This window comes from Planococcus citri, chromosome 4 (genome assembly GCF_950023065.1).
Source record: "Planococcus citri chromosome 4, ihPlaCitr1.1, whole genome shotgun sequence".
Taxonomy (NCBI): domain Eukaryota; kingdom Metazoa; phylum Arthropoda; class Insecta; order Hemiptera; family Pseudococcidae; genus Planococcus; species Planococcus citri.
This window is the reverse complement of record NC_088680.1, coordinates 51,394,613-51,408,337: the sequence shown is the minus strand read 5'-3', so window position 1 is coordinate 51,408,337 and position 13,725 is coordinate 51,394,613. Positions and strand designations below refer to the sequence as shown.

Genomic DNA, 13,725 nt, shown 5'->3' with positions numbered 1-13,725 from the left:
GGGGGCTTTGATCCTCAGCGGAGTTGGGTTCACCTATTTTTTTCTGCTATTTGACTGGGCTAACTTGACTGGAGGTAGTTGCGAGTCGTTTTGAAGCCTTAGAAGACTCTTTGGAAATTTGGAATTATCAGAGATGTCTTCTAGATCGGAATTTTATTTTTCGAGCTTACTCCTTATTTTTGACTTGCTGGACAAAGACATGGTTCCAAACTGGAACGCATCGATTTTGGAAAAATGGCGTGTAATCGCTTGAGGGAGTCACCAATGAGCACCAATCTCGAGCATCAATGTGCTAAAGTTAATTTGGACAGATTTTATAGCTTTGTTGGAAAACAAGGATTTCCAAAAAGTCACTGGAGGCTCTAAAAATGACTAGAAACCACCTCCAGTCGACTAAATCTGTTGAAATTCGGGTGCAGAGTGAATTTTGGTGTTTCAATTTCATTTGATAAAATTGTGATTTTTTTTCTCTTTTTCAACCCAAATTTGGTTTTTAAAAATTTACCAAAAATCAAATTTTTATCTATGTTGCATTTTAGAAAAAAATGTCCAAAAAATTTGAGGTACTTCCTCTAAAAGAGATCTGATCACCCTGCAGCTCAAAATCATACGTCCAGTACGATGGAGTTTCCTCGAATTCACGTGTTCAGTTTTAGGTAATAAATGAAATGAAATAAAATGAAATCACAAATTCCCATTCAACTCGAGATTTTTAGCCAACTCGTATGTATAATAATTAAATTCTTAAAATTGCGACCATTCTTACACAACAATGACATATTCTTACATTTTAATTTAATTATAAACATCTGGCAAGAGAATTTATCATACGGAGCATTTATTTCGTAGAATTTTGTTTACATTATAATAATGTCTTCTTTCAAGATCATCGAACAAACGCCACGCATCGCCATTAAAGACTAGTTCAGTGCGACGATACCTACCTACATCACGAAAGAGAAAAAAAATTCAACCATGACCCCCATGTGAAAAAGTCTTAGGTTAATATACTCGTCGACACTATACGATGAAGGGGTAACCTCATCAGCATCAACGGTCACATACTTATACTGGCAATAACCAAAACAAATGTAAATATTATATAGACGTAATCACCACCGACGAATTACATCCAAATGGCGAGCTTGAACTAAATTTCGCCAAAAAACAAAAGTGACGAATGAGCCAGGGGCATGAAAAAAAAATAGGTTATTTACGAATGCCACGTATATGAGATAAATGTAAATACTACGGTGTATAAGTAAATGCATAGTATGACGACTTTACTCGCAAAACAGTGTAAATTTCAGTGGAGGCGGATCCGGATCCAAGAATAGAATCTTTTATAACGCTGTGTGACGTGCGGATTTCTCAAATATTACACTAAAACTCTACGATAGATATTCTCATTCCATTCGAAACAGTCGGTAGTGTTGTGTTCGTTGTGTTTAGATAAAATTCAAATTTGAAATTAATTTTTTTTCGAGTAACGTAAAGGAACACTTTTGATAAAATGGTTTACGAATCTGATTTCTACACTACTCGCAGGCCTTACAGCCACAGCCGACCAACGGTTACTTCGTATTCAGTAACGGTAAGTACTCCATTTTGATGGCGTTTTTGATACCTTTTTCGAAGTTTATATAAATGCCTAAGTCCAAAAGCACATGTTTTTAATCGCAAATCGGGTTGAATTTTGCGCCTCTGCTAATTCGTGATTATTTTATTATGAATTGCAGAGGCGCGAAGCACCATGGCATAAGGTTCCCACTGTTCCCAGGCCTAGTCAAGTTCCACTTCCATTCACCGTGTTTGGAAGCAGATACGAAAAAAGCACTGGCAGATACTCAGCTCCCAGAACCCATCGTCGAATACTATTCAATTCGATGCCAGTTTATCATTATTATTAAATCTTTTCTTTTTTCGAACGGATTTTCAGATTATAATTTATTACCTACCATTTTTTATTTTAATAACGATGAAAAAAATATCAAGTTGAAAATATCCCTCATTTCTCTTTCCTTCGATGATCGAAAAAATTGCTTACCGAATGTAACGAGATTTCGTAAATAAATAATTTTGAAATTTTATTTTGTCATTTTTTACATGTGCTTTTGTCCTATAAACTATCCGTGGATGGCTGAAAATAACCGAATATTTGAAAAAATTATCGATTAATAATATTTTTGATCAATTTGCCTAAACTCGATCTCGTAATACTGTCGAATTACCGAAGAGTTCGATGATTTGCCTAATCTACTCCTTACTCGTAACCGTAGTTACGTATTTACGGCGTTTTGAGTATGCAATTTTATTAACACCAGGAATCCATGATCACCTTATACTTCCAGGATTACCTTAAGGTTCGGTAATATCCTAAACGTACCCATTTAAATTGATTATTTAGGGTATTTCGAATTACTTTCGTAATTTTATCAACTCGTCGAGTTGTTGTTCGAAGGAGATCAACGGCGGGTGTTTGTTTCAGCCATCCTTATATTATGAGTATAAATGTAGTAGTTGTGACGTCAGGAGAGTTAACGCAGACCTGATGACTGATGATTACCTCAATTGTCATGTTTATAGACGCCAAGACATTACTTGGTGACAGACACTGTGGATCGCCCACGTCGCGCCGAACAACAATACTCGTACTCTTACAGTTCTACCTCCGAATCCTCAAAACTTGCTCCTGGTTCCTCTCTACCTGTCAGATCCTATTCTAGCAGTAGCGAACGCGTCAATAAATCAACAGGCTCCGGCCCCAGCGGTTATAATTACTCGACCGAACGTTCATCCCGTTCGTACGGCGATGGTCCTGGCTCTTATCACTCCTCGTACTCTTCTACCGCATCCGGTAGATTACCCGGTGGCACTTCCTACCGACACTATTCTTACCGCGTTTAAATACCTACCAAACAAATTCACCAATTTTTTTTTTTCAGGTCTTCGCGTAATTCTAAAGCAAAAGAAAATTCACACAAATATTTTGTATAAATAAATTATTTTTTAAAAATACGTACAAATGTACAAAATAGTTTATTAGTCATCGCTACATACATGCTATATAGTTTTTTATGTTGTTTGATTAAATGCCAAGAAAATTTCAACTTCTAGGAACGTACGAGAACTACGATTAGCTCTTTCGATACAGCAGAATGTGTTTTCTAATACCAAGACCGTATACGTATGTTCAATGTTGGCCCATTTTGTAATTTGGATAAAAAAATTTTCGAGGGAATTTTTTTTGGCAATATTGTAATTTTACATAGAACACACACGATTGATACATATTTACCAACGCGAAGACCGTTTTACACACGTATTATTTATTAGTATTACCTATTTAATTATTTATTTATTTATCTTTATTGTACATACCTACCTACCCTATCTATATAACGTTAGATCAATAAAAATACGTACACTCTGCCTATACCTACCACGTTTTGGTAGATATTAAATATAATAAAGAAATTTAATCCCAATTCGAGCCTTCTCATTGACGTCACAGCTACTGCTAGAAAGTATTTTTGTATTCTTAACTCCCTTCGTCGTTATTAACTCGAATTGTTTGTTTTCCTTGGCTTTGTTCGATGGCGTGTGCCAATGTGCAGAATCCTCGTCTCACTCCTGCTATTGGAAAGGTAATTATTAGTCTATTTTATAGTTCTTAAATGTAGGAAAACAAATACCTTACGTATGTAAGTATATGTATTACACGATTCCAAGGGGTGCGGTGAAGGTGTAATCATCCAGGATCAGGAGAAATTCTTCGTTGAAGATGTAGGAAAAAATCAACTTTTTTTCGATAATTTTTTTTCCATACCTACTCAACTCAATTTATACGAATTGACAATACCAAATAAAGAGCCAAGGAAAAAACGATCGCAATATCTAAAGCTGACAAAGGAAAACCTGAATTTGAGCCGTGTCATGCCCAATCACATTATTTTATGATTTTTGGGATTTTTTTTTGAAAAATCAAAAAATACGTAGGTACAGCTAATTTTACATTTTGAGAATCATTTATTTTTGAGAAATTTGAGCTCAAAAGATACACTTTTTTCACATGATAACGAAAGTAGCCTTCAAAACGTTATGGTATGTTGGAATTTGATTTAGAAAGAATATTTCTAGAATTGTAGCTGCCCAATAGCATTCTTTGAAATGTTAAGGCATTTTTCTGAAAAAAATTTGGGCTCAAAAAATACCCTTTTTTCACTCACGTTGAAAGCGGCCTTCAAAACGTACTGGATTGCCGGAATATGATCTGGAAAGAAAATTCCTAGAGTTGTAGCTTCCTAATCGCACATTTTGAGATTTTAAGGTATTTTTCTGAAAAAATTCGGTCTCAAAAAATACACGTTCTTTCACTCACGTCGAAAGTGACCTTCAAAACGTGCTGAATTGTTTAAATATGATCTAGAAAAAGAATTTCTGGGGATTTTAGCTTCTCAATCGCACATTTTGAGATTTTAAGGCATTTTTCAGGAAAAATTTGGCTCAAAAAATACTTAGATGTTTTCTCACTCGAGTCGAAGTAACCCTAAAACGTATTTGTATGTCAGAATATGTTTTGGGAAAAAAATTTCCATTTCCTAGAATTTTAGCTGCCCAGTCACACATTTTGAGATTTAAGGATTTTTATTTTCGAACTAGTTGGGCTCAAAAAATACATATTTTCTCATCTTGTGCCGAAAATAGCCCTTAAAACGTGCTCTTATATTGCATTGTTGGATTAGAATATGACCTAGAAAGATAATTCGCCTGAGTAGTACCTGTTAACCTGTTTGATCAAACATTTTGGGATTTTGAGTCATTTTTTTGAAAAAATTGAGGGCCAAAAATGAACTTTTTCTTGCTCATGTCAATAGTGACTCTCAAAAAATGTGTTGGTATACCTGTTAAAATAAGACACAGGAATAAAATTTTTAGAGTTGTAGTTGCACAATCACACATTTTGAGGTTTTGAGATATTTTTCTGAGAAAATTTAGGCTAAAAAAATATTTACACTTTTTTCATTCATGTCGAAAGTGACTCTTGAAACGTGTTAGTTCATTGGAGTATGTTCTAAAAAGATTTCCAGAATTAGAGCGGCCCGATCGCACATTTTCAGGAATTTCCTTAGATTTTGAAAAAATTGGTCCCTGAAAAACTTGGAAAAGCACCCATTATTCTCACTTCTATTATAACGAAGCTTCCACATATTGTGGTTGTAATTTAAATGTGACCAAAGTAGAAGTTTTTTTGAAATAATAAATAACTGATCAGGTATATTGGCCTTCTTATCAATTTATGCAATTTTTGCACAATTTTGGAAAATTTAAAAATCAAAACCTCCAATAAGATCCTCAATTTACCGTTTTGGTGATCGAAATTTTTTGAGAACTGTTCAATGATGGTTTACTTCCTTACCTTATGTTTTGGTGAAACAAAATAATATTTCCAGCGATCGAGTGACTCTCAAGAGAATCCATTGTTAGCTCTGATTTCTCCATTTGAAATTTGATTGAGAAGTTTTCTTTTAAAATTTCAAAAGTTGAAATTTGAACCAATTATTTGAAAGTTCAAAACTTGAAATAATGCTTCAAGTCAAGCCCAAGCTATCATGGAAAATCGCGTCCAAAATGTCAAAATTTCCATTGATATCGCTGCGAAATTTTTCAAAGGACTACTATTTTAGTAGGTACATCTAACTCATAGTCATATCCATCGAGAGTGAAATTAAAAAGAAAATTCAATTTTCAATGTTGCAAGTGGCCAATTACATAATTATTTTTTCAAAAATATGAATTTTTTGAATAACAACAAAAAGGGGTTATTTACCCACAAAATGTTGGCAGCCCATCCACTCGGATTTTTCAAATTTTGTTCGCAGAATTAGCTTGGAGGTCTCTTTATTTTACTCTGAGAACGTTAACAAGTCCACTGAACTGTTAGTTTTGCGACTGAGGAGCTGAAATTTGAATTAGGGACAACTTTAGGGATCTTAACCTGAAAAAAAACAAATACACTCAAACTCATGTGCAAACTTACTAGATAGGTAAGTGATTCCCCTGCAATTTATTTCTATTTTTTTAATTTTCTTGACCTATTTTTACTTCGTTGGATTGAAAAAAATAATCCTCCATCTCCACCCACCCTCCTAACAAAAATATAAAATGCTACGTACACAATTTTTGTGAATTTTTGAAATTTTGTCTGGATAAAAAATTGTTTCCGGTGGTCCCAGTGGCGTAGACAGGATTTTCTCAAGTAGGGGGTAAAACCAGATTTTTAGGTGTAAAAAGAATCGAAATTAGAGGTAATTTTTTGAAAACTCTTTAGTTATGTGTGATGATTTTATGAAAATGATGGTAAAATTACTGCTCTGACAAAGTGAGAGCGGAAATTTTTCAAAAAAATGGATCCAAAAAACGAAAAATTACCATTTTTGCATGTTTAAGGAAAGGGGGCGATGGCCCTCTTTGACCCTCCTCCTTGGCTACGACCAATAATGACACAAAATTTTTAAATGTTTTAAAAAATGTACATTTTTAAACAAAGTTTTTGCGGTCAAGTAGGTACCTACTTGCCTGTATATAGTTCCATTTTTTGCATTGCCCAATTTTATTCTAACAATTGGATTATCAGAAGAATTTTTTTCTACACATTTTTTCAGGATTTCCAAAAATTTAGGTAAATGATTTTTTTAAAAACAAGTTTCTAGAGTGAGAAAATGTTAAAAGATGTCATTTTTGAAAGTAGGTAGATAGGGCATTGGACATGAAAACCCTCCTTAAATGGTCTAGTACACGTGGCTGAAAAATTTATTTTTGTACAATTTGTATCAAAATTTGTTTAGAAATTGGTATTCCTTTCAAAGTAAGTCTCCTGAGAGGAAAAGAATTTTTAAAAAGTGGAAAACAATTTCAGATCTGCCAGAAAGAATTTTTCATCCGGATCAGGCTGAAAAATTTGAAAAAAATTAATTTTCTATTCGATTTACTTATACTATATCTTTCCCCCTTTCCATTGGTAAAATGTTTACTTTTTTGAAAACCTATTTATGGATGAAAAAAATCTTTGGGGAAGTGTTTTTTTTTGTGTGAGAGAAAATTTGTAGAAAGAAGAGAGAGATTTTGTACACTTGAAAGAATCACCATTCACCGCACCCCTGTTACAAATACAAATCCACAAACAATACACCACCCACCTTATGCCCATAAAAGTCACGATTTGCAATCCGGGCAATAAACAGTAAACACGCAGTAGTTTCGTTCTTGACTTCGATCAAAACACAAATACCACGTGTGAGCAGCTGTCTACTTACACGTACACGCTACACACACCAGACATCATACACCCATGCAAAAATTAAATTTCACAACGTTATACTCGTAGTTTGGTTTCGGTACCTACAATTTTATTTCTAATAATAGCGAACGTGTGTGGATTTTATTACACAGGCGCAAACGTACCATCCATCTATACCATTTATCGCTCATAAAAAACTGACCACTGTAACCACCCCTGTACCGCATAACTCTGTGCGTAAAACCGTCATTAGTAATACGTTGGATCGTATTCATCATAAACCCAGATCACATCAGAGTTACGACCCTATGGAAGACTTTTTGAATGAAAGATCAGTTACAGTAGGTGCAAATTATCTATACTTATACGTATCGATGAAATACTCTATAGGTGTTTCCAGAATCGTATAATCTTTCAAAACGAGCATTTTTCCAGTCATTCGAAGATGTGACGAGGTCCATTCGAGCTAACACGGCTGCGTTGTTGAAAAAAGTCCATACGCCTATTCCTAGGTCTGTCAAACCGTTGTCAGTCAGTAATCTTTACAAGTGAGTTGAAGAATGATTTAATAGAGTGCAGATACCTACTTACTTGTTGGTCAATTGATTGAAATCGATGTTTTTATTACCTATTTTTTTTCGCAGTCATACTGAAATCCCAATCGCTGATAGAATATCATCGGATGAATATATTTGGCATTTATTAAGGCCACTGCCAGGAAAGCCCAGTAATGGTATAGATGTTGGTTACTATCCCGAATCATCTACGAAAATTCCTCTTGGTTAGTATACCTATACTTAAAATAACCATGTGAAAAAATCTCATTCGTTTTCATAATTTTTTCAAATAATATTTCGAAAAAATTCGATCATTAACACATTCTCTCGATTTTTTTTCCAAAGGCAAAACACATTTAGCCTGCGTATCGTATGCCGGAGGTCATCCAATCGCAAAACGAAGACAGCTCGTAGCAGGACCAGGAGACGACTACCGTAATGTACGAAACGATGTCGAACTTTTATCTCATTACACTAGAATGAGGCAAGCAGCAAACCAACCTCATGAAAATGGTGAGTTGAATACACCTATTCGAAATCACTACCTTTAAAAAAAAATCATCAAAGTTGTATAATTATTGCTAAACCGTTTATTTCAGGTTACGAGGTTAAATATATCATAACAGCTTATTGAGCACATTTACATAATTGCTTTTTCGAAAACAATTATTGTGCTAAGTAAGGCTGCACCGTTCTAAAACAATTTCTTTTTCATTTCCGAATCGTTTTTACCTACGTTAGATGCGTATAGTGTATTTTTAATGCGGCGAATATTATTTATTTTCTATACCTATCTACCGAGCTATCTTTGTAATATATCTACCTATCTACAGTTACTTCTTTACCTATGTGAAATTTTCAAATAAAAATTGGCGATTGTTTCTTTACATTTATTCTACACCTTCTTCTTGCCATATACTATCGCCAAATTTATATACCTACCTACTCGGTTACTCACACAAATATGATACAGTCAGGAAAAAATATTAAAATAAATTTTGCGGAAAGCTGACTTATACATTTTAAAATTAGCAACGAAGTCGTACAATGAACTTGAACGACGATTTTAAAATGAACTCGACTGTTACGTTGCTACTTTTGAATCTAAATCGATCCTTGATTTTTGACGATAAAAATATTAAGATTTTTTCATTTAGAATTTGTTTTAATTTTGAAAATCATTGAGCGAAATATTTATAAATTTTGAAATTTCAGGAATCGTTAGTAATGATGCGAGTAACAGTGGAGCCAGTCGTTTCAAACATTATGCACCTACTACACCACACACAACTGAAAAGGTAACACACATTACACCCACTTACACTAAAAATAATATGCAATAGCAGAAATTTGGATTTTAAAATCTCTAAATGGATCGTGAAATAATTTGGCAACTGTTCTAATGATTCAATTTCGTTTTGGTTTTCGAAAACGTGTCTTATTCAAGCTGATTATCAGCTCGTTTACTTTCGTTATTATGTTTTGCTGATTTTTGTTGTTTTTCAAGGTTACTTGAATCCAAATTTCTGCTTGAAAACACTTTTACATTTGAGGCTTCGAAAAGTAAGGTAGGAGAAATGAGAGACTGATTTTTAAAAATAAAATGAGCGAAAAATGTTTGAATTCAATGATGGTTTAAGTATTTGAAAATTCAACTGACTAGAAAGGAACCTCAATTTCACTAAATTCAGGAGTTGAAGCGCATTTTTAGATTTTTGACGAATTTTAAAAAATCAAATTTTGGGCCAAAAATGAAAAAAATATAAAATTTTACCAAATTGACCTAGAAGGCCTAAATTCAGGATATACCCTATTTTCGATCCACCTAATCGATTGGAAACAGGTTCGAACCCTTTTGAGCAGTTCTAGAGCCTTCAAAAGGATTTTTGAAACTTGAAATTTCCACAAAATTTTACCAAAAGAAATTGGAAAGCGAAAATTCACTCAACGCTTTAATTTCAACATGATGAGTCGACTTGAGGTGATTTCAAGTCATCCTGGTGCGTCCAGCAACTTATTTGGTAAAATTTTGTGGATATTTCAAATTTCAAAAATTTGCTGGAGGCTCCAGAACTGCTCAAAACGGCTTGAAACCGTTTCCAATCGATTTGGCTGGTTGATAATAGGGCACATCTCAAATTTCAGGTTTCTATGTCAATTTGGTAAAATTTTAATTTTTTTCTCACTTTCAGCCCAACTTTGATTTTTAAAAATTTGGTATCAAAAATCACATTTTCAGGGTCATTCCATGTCAACTCAACCAACGTTTTTGAGTCATGTCATTCGATTTCGCTCAATTTTTTTTTACAATATATACCCATCCAGTAAGTAAGAACCCCACAATTAGTTTGGTCCCAGCCCCCTCAGGCGGCGGGTGGGGCCTGGGGAGGGCTTCCATTATTTTCACATTGTCTCGAGGTACTCAACTTCAGCAGCTCATTCCTCCAAAACTATGATACTTTGATCAAAACTGATTTCACAGTTCGAAAAGGCATTGCATTTACAACTTTTTAAGCATTTTGAAATTTTCAAAAATTGAAAGTTGAACTTTCAAATTGAAAGTTTGAATTTCAAAATAGCGCTGTAAGTCGGAGCTACCATTTAAAATTTTGAAAAAATTTTCATGCATGAACCTTTTGATGCTTTTTTGAAATATTCAAGTTTCGAGATGGGATCTCTTGATGGTGGGGAAGCACCCTCCCCCCCCCAATTTTGGACGAAACTTTTGAAAGAAAATCTGGGGCATGTGATATATCAAATTCTATGTTTTTGGTGACGCTGAACACGAATATGACGTCAGATTTTTGATAAGACCCCATCCACGGCCCCCAGCACCTCCCCAATGGAAGTGACCCCCAAAAAAATGGTTACATTTGTGTGACACATGAAATAGTATGTTTTCGATATCGCTGAACACGAATATAGCCATAATTTTTTAATCGACTTCATCCATGGCCCCCAGAACCTCCCCAATAGGTAAAAGTCCAAAAAAATTAATGGGGCGGGCTGTGGATGGAGTCCAATCAAAAATCTGACGTCATACTTGTGTTCAGCATCACCAAAAACATGGTATTCCATGTGTCGCACGAATAAAACACTTTTTTGAACTTTCACCCCCTTTGGGGAGGTGCTGGGGGCCGTGGATGGGGTCTTATCAAAAATCTGACGTCATATTCGTGTTCAGCGTCACTAAAAACATAGAATTTGATATATCACATGCCCCAGATTTTCTTTCAAAAGTTTCGCCCAAAATTGGAGGTGGGGGTGCTCCCCCTCCATTAGAAGATTCCATCTCGAAACTTGAATATTTCAAAAGAACATCAAAAGGTATTATCTATGGAAATTATTTCAAAATTTTAAATGGTAGCTCCCACTTACAACGCCATTTTGAAATTCAAACTGTCAATTTGAAAGTTCAACTTTCAACTTTTGAAAATTTCAAAATGCTTAAAAGGTTGTAAATGCAATGCTCTTTTGAACTGTGAAATCAGTTTTGATCAGTGTATCATAGTTTTGGAGGAATGGGCTGCTGAAGTTGAGTACCTCGAGACAATGTGAAAATAATGGAACCCCACAGGCCCCACCCGCCACCTGAGGGGGCTGGTACCAAACTAATTGCGGGGTACTTTCTTACTGGATGGGTATATATTGCAAAAAAAATGAGCGAAATCGAAACACATGACTTTCAAAATCGCCTTTTTTTGGTTGAGTTGACATGGAATGACCCACCAGTCAAAATTTTCCAAAAATTAAAAAAATCACTTTTCATTTTTTCAAAACTTTTATGAGCTATTTTGAAATTTTTGTTCTGATCTAAAGAAAAAAGATGGATCATTTTTCTCATTTCTGTGAGTTCTTCAAAATTATAATAACACGTATTCTGAGTTGTCCTTCAAGTCTTTTGATTATATCCAGAATTATCTCTTTTTTCTCGAGTACCTACCTATTAAAAAAATCGACCCCAGAAATATTCAGCATTCTGAGCTTCTGCTGTTATTTAGTCGCTTAAGAAGGAGTTGAAAGCTCATAAATGAAACACTTTTTGTGTTGTATAATTTTTAAAATGACGATAAACACTCCATGAAAATTAATTCTTTCAATTTTGGAACTGGAAAAAATATGAGGCCTTTTAAAATGTCAAAGCCTACTTCATTAGGACGGAAAACTGCTACGTTAAGAGTTAGTCAGTAAACAAAGGATATCTGTTTAGGTCACCACAAACGGCCCACTTTCCGCATCGTTGAACGAAGACGATAAAGAAAACGTAGTCAGCAACGCTCAAAAACCCTTAAAGAAAAAACCATCGAGAGACATTTCAGTCGACGAAGATCAAAAACAAAGAGACCAAGAGAAAGCTCTGAAAGAAAAACAAGCCGAGGAAGAACGAGAACGAGAACGTTTACTAGAACAAGAACGTAAAGCCGAAGAAGAACGCCTGGAACAAGAACGTATCGCCGAACAAGAACGTAAAGCGGAACAAGAACGTCTCGAAGAAGAAGAACGCAAAGCCGAAGAAGAACGTCTAGAACAAGAACGTAAAGCGGAAGAAGAACGCTTAGAACAAGAACGTCTCGCCGAAGAAGAAAGATTAGCCAAAGAAGAAGAAGAAAAACAACGTCTTCTGGAGGAAAAACTCGTCGAAGAGTATCACAGAGAACAAGAACGAATAGCCGAAGAACAACGTCAACGAGAACTAGAATACGCCGAAGAGCAGCAAAAACTAGCTCAGCAGAAATTAGCCGAAGAACAAAAACTTCTACACGAAAAACTACTAGAAGTTAAACAACAACAAGAAGCCGAAGAAGAAAACGTAGAGAAAGACGAAGAAGAAGAAGAGGAAGCCGATGACAAATCCGAACCGGTTCAAATCGAAGAAGTAACTGATGAAAATGACACCGAATACGTGAAATGCAACAATATCCCAAAAGATACCGATGAAACCGAGAAGAAAAACGAATCCGCTGAAGAATCTGAAGAAGCCAGTGACGAAGAACCGGCCATTGCAGAAAATGTCCAACAAAATGGTAGCATCGAAGCCGACCAAGTTGTCGTTATCAAGAAAACAATCAGATCAACGTTCGAATACGAAGAGCAATACGGTACGAAATCCTTCGATAAAAATGATGATGAGAAATCAGAGAACACCGATGCTAATTCTGATATCTCCGAAGCCGAAGAAGAACCTAATAATTCCACTGTTCCTGATGCTGATAGTAAAGACCAAAACGAAGCCAAGGAAAATAAAGAAGAAGAGGAAACGGAGGAGGAGAGTGAAGAAGACGAGGAGGAGGAAGAAGAAGAGTAATTCAATCATGTTTGTGACCTTTTTCCTACCCAGAATGCCACAATCTTTTTTCTTTTCATATGAAAATTATATCATTGGTTCGAAAAATGTTTCCAAGTTGAAACCCATTTAGGTACCTAATTTTTATAGGTGCTACATTATTCGCCCCCTACTTATTTATTTATTCTTTTATATGGAATGTAACGTATTCAATAAATGATATAAATTGTTTTTATATAATTATTTTTTAGTTTTTATTCAAATTTAGGTAAATAAATGTGGTAAGTAGGTACCTACACGATGCACGTGGACAATTAACGAAATTGAGGAAAGTTTGAAAAAATAAAACAGGAAACAGTTTTTGAATTTCTAAACAAAAAATTGAGCATGCTTTCTGAATCATCAATAATAATAATAGGTAGGTACCTACCTAATAAATAACGCGAATGAAGAAAAAAAAAATTACAATGCTTTGCACCATAAGTTAAATTTTGCTACGATAAATTCTTATTTTAAAAATAAATCTTCCATACCGAACGATTACTTGGATAAAAATTCCTGTTAACTATACAATTGCCAATTGG

General features: G+C 34.7%; 1 protein-coding gene across 3 annotated transcripts; it reads left to right on the top strand.

The window, feature by feature from the left end:
• Positions 1–1,291: 1,291 nt before the first annotated feature.
• LOC135843618 (golgin subfamily A member 6-like protein 6) lies at positions 1,292–13,381 on the top strand. Of its 3 annotated transcripts, none has more exons than XM_065361561.1 (8): positions 1,295–1,594; positions 3,618–3,647; positions 7,426–7,641; positions 7,736–7,848; positions 7,945–8,081; positions 8,203–8,370; positions 9,073–9,155; positions 12,068–13,381. In XM_065361561.1, exons 1-8 carry the CDS (start codon positions 1,514–1,516, stop codon positions 13,160–13,162), a joined length of 1,923 nt encoding a protein of 640 aa, XP_065217633.1. In that variant the 5' UTR covers positions 1,295–1,513; the 3' UTR covers positions 13,163–13,381. The 3 variants fall into 3 exon arrangements, with proteins under 3 accessions (XP_065217635.1, XP_065217633.1, XP_065217634.1); XM_065361562.1 differs by having other exon boundaries at positions 1,296–1,594; positions 7,453–7,641; XM_065361563.1 differs by lacking the exon at positions 7,426–7,641 and having other exon boundaries at positions 1,292–1,594; positions 7,691–7,848.
• The last annotated feature ends 344 nt before the right edge of the window (positions 13,382–13,725 follow it).

Bases quoted from the DNA above. Each gene is read 5' to 3' on its own strand.
- LOC135843618 (XM_065361561.1), top strand. From the start codon at position 1,514: ATGGTTTACGAATCTGATTTCTACACTACTCGCAGGCCTTACAGCCAC. The intron at 3,648-7,425 runs GTAATTATTAGT...TTCTAATAATAG, and splicing joins TCACTCCTGCTATTGGAAAG to CGAACGTGTGTGGATTTTAT. The intron at 7,849-7,944 runs GTGAGTTGAAGA...TTTTTTTCGCAG, and splicing joins TCAGTCAGTAATCTTTACAA to TCATACTGAAATCCCAATCG.